The following is a 7215-nucleotide window of genomic DNA, read 5'->3' as shown; positions in this document are numbered from 1 at the left end:
CCCCCCTCCCCAGCCTGGCCAGGTCTCACGGAACGGCAGCGCAGCCTGACGGTGTGTCAGCCACTGCTCCCAGTTCTGTATCACCAGCAAACTGGCTGAGGGGACACTCTGTCCCTTCTTCCAGGTCATGGATGAAGATGTTGAACAGGATGGGACCCGGTCCTGGCCCCTGGAGAACACATGGAGTGGCTGATTCTGTTCTTGTCTTGCATTTTCAGGGCATAGCGACGTTGTAATGGGACTCGTTTCGCTAAACTGTGCCGACCTCTACAAAAGGCTCAAATTCTTACAGAACTGTGAGTAGTCAGTGTGGGAAATAGCATGTACAAATGTACCAGCTCGTGATGGGCAGCTGCTGCATGCAGACGAGAGCGAAATCTCTCTAGAGATATAACTTGGGCATTGAAGTGTGCAGAAATGTGGAGAGAAAGTGGTAACACGGGCGGAAGAACTGGAGTTCCCTTCCCTGCCTTTCACCGGCATGTGGAGTGGTGCCAGGAGCGGTGTGGGCTGTTCAATGTGCATTCACCAGGGCACAAATACATGTGTTTGTGTATGAAGAGGCACACAAACATTTAAATCGTGCCTTTATTTAACTCCATCTCACTCGTGTCAAGTTCCTCTGGGTTTTGACGCTCACTCCCACACCAGAGGACGTGCCTAGCGCAGAATTTTCTCACACCGGTTGATTTTAACAATTTTACTGCCTCTTGGTTGGCATGAATAAATTTCAACACAGCCTTCTGTCCACTCTGTCTGCAACAGGAAGAGGGAAGGTGTATTATGGCCATTAAATTTAACCCTTGAACCTTCAGCTTGTTAATGCAGCTCATTAATGGCCTTCCCAGGGTGCGAGGTGAGGCGGGCAGGTTGCATCAGGTGTCTTTCTGCTTGTCCCCTTCTAACTTTTGGAAATCAGGAGTGCATTTAATTTTACTAAAAAACCCCCGACCCTCTGTTTTCTGAGGAACTGTCTTTTGACCTTCTGTAGCTCTCGGAGCCATTCCCTCTCCCTTCGACTGTTACATGTGCAACCGCGGGCTGAAGACGTTACCATTCCGGATGAAGCAACACTTCCACAATGCATTAGCTGTCGCTCGCTTTCTCGAGTCGGACTCCCGGGTGGAGAAGGTCATTTTCCCAGGTGGGTTGGCAGGACTTGAGAGTGGGTGACGTCGCAGGGCACCGGGTACGTGTCGCTCGTGCACCTTTGGTGTGTGGTGAGGTGTCCACCCTGGCCACGGGCTGTTTGTGCCTCGCTGAGGGTGAGTGGCTTTGCCCTTTGAAGGGGTGGTGATTAAAGTGACTCGTGCGTGTTTCAGGTTTGCCTTCGCACCCTCAGCACGAGCTGGTCAAGCGGCAGTGCACGGGCTGCCCCGGGATGGTGACCTTCTACATCAAAGGGAGTCTCGAACATGCTGCTGCCTTCCTCAAGAACTTAAAGGTAAATGATGGTAAACCCATACTGTCTTGGAGGGACTCAAGCCCATCCTTCTGCGAGTGATGATAAAAGGATGTGGCTTTCTTGGGGTGGAGAGAGTCTTTTTCTCTTCTTGCAAAGCTCCTGAAGTCCTCTGGGTGTAACCATTTCTGGATACCAGATTGTTTGTAGGTGGGAGGCTGAGGAGAGGGGAGAGGAGGATGCCTCACCTCCTGGGCAGTGTTTATAGGGCAGGGTGGGGTGTACCCAGGCTAGCCTAGGCAGGGCTCCCCATGAAGGGCCTTCTGCAAAAACCTCAGCAGGATCTGAAAGCAGAGAGGCTGTGGCTGGTGTAAGGCTGTTGTCATAGTTCAAAGAACTCCTCAGGGTCAAAACTGTTGAGAAATGACATGAATCATGAAGGAATGAGGAGTCTTTCCTTCAGCTTGGAGAGTCGCTGTTTGTTGGTTCTACCTAAGCCACAGGCTTTTGTTTTTGCAGGGTATTAATTCTGCCTGTGCTCTTTAATGTCCTTGCTAGCCTTGATCTCTGGGTAATTTGCACCCTGCTCTTTGATTTGGCTGTTTTGTTTTTTGGAAAAACAAATCAGTAATAATTGACAAAGGTAAATTAGAACTTCCTTCTCCTCCCTCTCTTACTGACTTGCCAGATAATGTCATCGCCTGAAAATGAGTTTACTAAAGATATGGTTTTCCACAAAATAGCCTTTGACATGGGAGAGAACATTCAATCTCGTCTCTAGCTTGGTACAAAAATAAAATTTAGGCTGGTTTTCAAAATTCTGAACTCACTGTCAGACCCCAGGGGTGACAAAATCTGTTCAGCCTGTTGGGAAGAACCTTCAGTGTTTGTTTTTCTTCCCCGTCAATTCTGCCAGCAGAGGTGTTACACTGAGCAGGGATGGGGGGGTGTGTGGAGAGGATCCCACCACCTCAACCTTTCCTGCCATTCCTGTGCCTTCCTCTGCTCCAGCAGCCTGCCCTGTCCTTCCTCTGAGAGGACTTGGGAGCTCCGGGGGCAGGGGGGCCAGGCAGGACCCTCTCCTTGTGGTGTGCTCCTCCTGCACTGCTGCCCCTGCCCTGTGCTGCAGGAACAACTCCTGGGTGATCTGTGCTCAACGTGGGCAGATTTTATTTTCAGTTTTGCAGTGGTGTCTTTTTAGAGCCTTTTTAGGACAAGCCTGTTCTAAATCTTAACAGCTCTTACCTGCTCAGTGCACACTCTTCTCCCTAATGCCAGCCAATGCTTCTTGGAATACAAGAGTTACTATAGAAAAAATCAGAAAAAACCCCCCCAATCAAACCACCAGAAGTTCCTTCTTCCCTACCTGTCTCATTCTTGGCCTATGTTAACTGCTCTCTAACTTTTCCTGTAGGTGTTTGCGCTGGCTGAGAGTCTGGGTGGATATGAGAGCCTAGCAGAGCATCCGTGAGTCATTCTTCATCTTGAAAGGCTTAAAAAAGCTGCAGAGTAACAGAAATTTTTGGTGGGAGTTCTAAAATTTTCTAGTTACACAGAATTAAGGTGTTCTGCAAAGGACTGAGATTGGAGGGAAGTGTGTGGTGTAGCTCAAAACTAGCGGCTGCTCCAGAACGGAGTGTGACTGTTGTGAAGACAGTGGGAGGAGGAAGCCTTTCCAGGCCTGCTGGTTTTAACTGGGAGGCTGAGCTGCGATCGTGGCCATGGTCACAAACCCAAGACCTCGGTGCGTGTTGGGCGGGTGGAGCTGTGCAGATGTGGCCTGGCTGCTGGGGAGGGAGGTTCTGCCGTTCTGGCTGCTCACACAAGAGGGCATGGTCCGTGCGCTGCACCTTGTGTCTCGCCGGCTTGGCAGGGATCAGTAGCGCTTAGTTGCCCCTGTCTAGGTTAAAAGGCTAAAAATAGGATTTTTATGGCATTAGGTGCCTTCACTTAAACCCAATTTGCTTTTCAAAAATAGACATGGGAAGTTATGCTAAATGATTTCAGTTACTCCCTGAATATTGTTAGTCCCTGCAGAATAACAGCAAATCTCCCAACGCTCAGCAGCGGACGGGTAGTGTGGACCAGTGGGTGTCAGTGACTGAGCACATGGGGGAAACAGCTGCTTACCCACATCCTCCACAGCTGGGGAGAGTCCACTCCTCCCTGTGAACGGGTGCAGCCAGACCCAAAGAAACTAGTGTTAAAAACCCCAAACCAGCAGGTTTTACTGGGGACTGTGCGCCACAGCTGTTCCTCCACGTGCGTGAAGCCAAGCTCTTGGACACCCTTTAAAAAAACTGATTAAAAACATCTGGAAGGAAGAGGAAGAGGATTGTCTCCTTTTCCGGGGCCGGATAGTTCAGTATCCACTCCTCGTTCATCATTTGTCCCTTGAAGTGCTGGCTGGGAAGGCCCTGCCGTGCCTGCAGTTCCCATCACCACAGTACCCGAAGCCGCGCTCTCTTTCCGCTGAGGGTTAACACGTGGAAGATGTCCAGGACATTGCAGGGGACGCTGGCAGGAAACCAACTGGTTTGGTCTTTACCGATAAAAGTAAAAACTTCTTAGAACAAAGGCTGTTTTTCTCCTCCAGGGCCATCATGACTCACGCTTCGGTGCCTAAAGAAGATCGAGAAGTTCTTGGAATCAGTGATACATTAATCCGCCTGTCAGTGGGTTTGGAAGATGAAGAAGATTTACTGGCAGACCTAGATCAAGCTCTGAAAGCTGCTGTAAGTGGGTTGTTACCTCAAAAGAACTTCCCCTCTAGTCCTCTCCCTTCTCTCTGCTCTGTCTCCTGGTAATTCTCGCCTCAGTTTCCAAACCCCTCGTGAGCGAGCCTGGCAGAGCAGTAAAGCTCTCGGTGTTCGGTCCCTGTGCACGAGGTTTGCAACCTCTCTCAGTCACCATCTGAGCCACGCAGACCCAGACTCAGCAGAGGGGATGGCCCTGGCACCCGAGCGATGGTCACAGCTGCTCACATCGGGGTGAGGGGACGCCCACATAGGCATCAAAGTGCTTAGTGCTTAGTGCTGCAGGTTTTTCCCATGGTGGTTTTAGAGAGGGTTGAGATATGTTGAGAGGAGCTTCAAGAGCAGAGCTTCTACCAGACAGTAAGTCCCATGGTTCAGTAATGCTGTTTCATTTACAAGCACTTCTTCCACTCCCTACCCAAAGCTGTGTCTTTCAGACAGCCCATCAAAATTGTTCCTTACAGGTGGGAACTAACGTGGGGCCACGTGGTCACTTTTCAAGGCAGGTCACCTGAAGTACAAGGTGTCTGTGTACGAGCACACACACGTGGGTGCGCACAGGGCAGCGGCTGGCTGAACCTGCCATGTCTTTTGGTGGCACACTCCTGCCACGCTTTGGATCAGCCTGTGCTCTGACGGCAGGAGTCATGAGGGGTTGCAAGTTGTTTTTTTATCGCTTCTTTTTTAACTGGAAGGATTAGTCATAGCTGAAAAATATAAAGTGCAGGCACTTGACTTTGCACTGGCGCAGTCCCAGGGATCCCCTTTGGCAGCTGCAGCCCTGCAGTTTGCTGTCCCAGGGTTTCATCGCAGAGCAGGCATCACATGAGGTCATACTGTACTCTGGGTTTATCACACTGGGACTGACCCGGGGCGGTGCCGCTGTCTGTGGTTTCTGCAATGCTGGTAACTTCATACGTGAGTTGCCCAGATGATCGTAGGAAGCAGGTCACATTGTGTGACAGGTCCGTCCTTTCACCCAGAAGGAGGTTCCTGGCCTTTGGGTATGTAGGAGGATTCCTCTGGGTGTGAAATCTCCTGGCAGCTTCAGATCTGAATGTGTGAGCGATGCGTGAAGCCTGCCCAGGCACTCCCCCGCCTCAGCCTCTCAGAAATTCTGTCTTTTCTCCAGAGCTTCAGGGGGAGACGAAAACCCTCCCATCGTCATGAGCATAATGATGTGCTGGGGGGAGGAAGGAGAATCTCCTCCTGGTGCTGGTGGGCAGCGAACAGAGCCCAGAGGTGTTGCTGCCGGAGAAAAGCGCCAGCCAGCCCTTATGAACGTGCCGGAGGTCTCAGGATGGCCATTGTGCGCCAGACCCTTGGGTCTAGTTGTGAGCTTAGATACTTGTCCTTAGGAACTGCCAGCTGCTGTCACACGGTCCCATCCATACAGTCTGTTACTCTCTGATAGAACTCGACTCCTGGAAAGCCAAAACCCTTTGGTTTACAACAGTCGCCTGTATTTCTGGTCTGTTTGTATCCACATGATCACACGTTGCTCCCACCCAGGCGAGTGTGGGTACTGGGCACGTTGGAAGCAGGCAACGGAGGTGTGTGATCGGGGCGGCTCTGTGCCACGCCATGGGGCGGGCGAAGGGCTCCAAGGGACAAGCCCAGGACTGCAGCAAGGCTAGGCGGGCTTTGGCAAGTGTGGGAATAAAGTTTAACAGATAACCACACTAAAGGAGCTGAGTTTCCTTTTTCCCTGCTCCCAGCCTGTACTTTGTACGTGCACTTTGGTACCGTGGCAGCACCTTGCTGGTTTCTCTGTTTCCTTTGAGTGGGAATTGAGCAGATGTGGTGTCTCCTCAGGAGCCCTCGCAGTGCCGAGGACAGTTCACAGCCGGTGGCGGGCCTGGCATCCGCTCCAGGCAGTGGCGAGGCAGAGCCAGGCTCCGCGGTGGCTCGTTCTCCTCTGCAACCCTGCAGGCACCTGCACCCCCCAAAAGAACCACAGACATAACAGTGTTTGACACGGAGCCTTGTCCGTGAGAGAGGCCGTGGCGGTGGTGGGTGAAGCACCAGCTGGAGTCCTGCAGCAGCTGGAGCAGATGCAGAGGGGTCGGATGTGCTGTGCAGACAGGAAGGGTGTTGTCCTGCTGATCTCTCTCTTTTTGTTTGTTTGTTTGTTGACAGGGAAGATTAGCCCCAGCGACTGCACGTAGTTCTCTGTGCCAGCCCAGGGCTGGAAGGTGATCTGATGCTGAAATATGTCTGATTTATGAAAAGAAAGAAAAGGTGTGCGGCTGATCTGGGTGCGCAGCGTAATTCTCTCTCCTTTTTCCTCTCCCTGCAGTTTGCAGGCTCTAAGGCTTGATGCTCAAAACCAAAACTTGAAACTCGACTTGGAACCTGCTGAAGATGACACGAAGCCAAACTGCTGATGATTTCCCTTTAATTTGCCTTTGAGAAGTGAAACCTGCTCGCTCCAGTGCTGCGTTCCCAGGCACTTCTCCCTCGTGCTGCTGTTTTGCCCTGCCAATGCCCGGCTGTGCCTGGAGTGGTGGCCCTCGGCCCGTGCCCTCCCGTGGGGCCAGGGCTGGCCTGCCGAAACCCTTTGCCTCTGGGCTCCGCAGAGTCAGCGCAGTGTGGTGAGAGCAGCCGTGAGGCCCCTTCTGGAGCGGTACCCCGGTTCCTCGGCAGAGAGGGGGGTTTCTCCTGTGTCTCGCTGTGCTGCGGGGGGTTAGGTCAGAAGGGCTGGCACTGGGGCTGCTCCTCAGGACGCACACATTTTCTCATCTAATCCAATTTACCTTAGGTTCTTTTTTTTTTTTTGAAATTAGGTTGGAAATGCGGTTAAATACTTTTTCTCCTGCTGATATTTGATGGAATATTGAAAATGAAGCAAAATCCAATACCTGGTAACCATCAGTAACTTCCCAAAGAGGATTCTTTCCCTTTCTAAAAACCCATAAAAATCGTGTAACGTTAATTGTGGCAATGATTTGATTTACATTTGGAATTGGAATAATTTTAATTAAAATACACTTTGAATCTCCCTGATGTCTCACTTGTTTTTACATTTGCATATACTGCATCCAAAATCAGCTGATG

General features: G+C 51.2%; 1 protein-coding gene across 1 annotated transcript in view; it reads left to right on the top strand.

Moving 5' to 3' along the window:
• The window catches only part of CTH (cystathionine gamma-lyase), a gene marked incomplete at both ends in the record, with an annotated part of 11738 nt that extends 7601 nt beyond the window's left edge, over positions 1 to 4137 (top strand). The window contains 5 exons of the mRNA XM_010132168.1: positions 219 to 296; positions 992 to 1144; positions 1323 to 1444; positions 2817 to 2869; positions 3999 to 4137. Coding sequence (XP_010130470.1) covers positions 219 to 296; positions 992 to 1144; positions 1323 to 1444; positions 2817 to 2869; positions 3999 to 4137 — 545 coding nt within the window. The remainder of the gene's footprint in view (positions 1 to 218; positions 297 to 991; positions 1145 to 1322; positions 1445 to 2816; positions 2870 to 3998) is intronic.
• Between the last annotated feature and the right edge of the window lie 3078 nt (positions 4138 to 7215).

Source organism: Buceros rhinoceros, unplaced genomic scaffold (genome assembly GCF_000710305.1).
Source record: "Buceros rhinoceros silvestris isolate BGI_N320 unplaced genomic scaffold, ASM71030v1 scaffold29652, whole genome shotgun sequence".
NCBI lineage: Eukaryota > Metazoa > Chordata > Aves > Bucerotiformes > Bucerotidae > Buceros > Buceros rhinoceros.
Note: the sequence above shows the minus strand (reverse complement) of the source record. Positions and strands in the feature narration are given on the sequence as shown.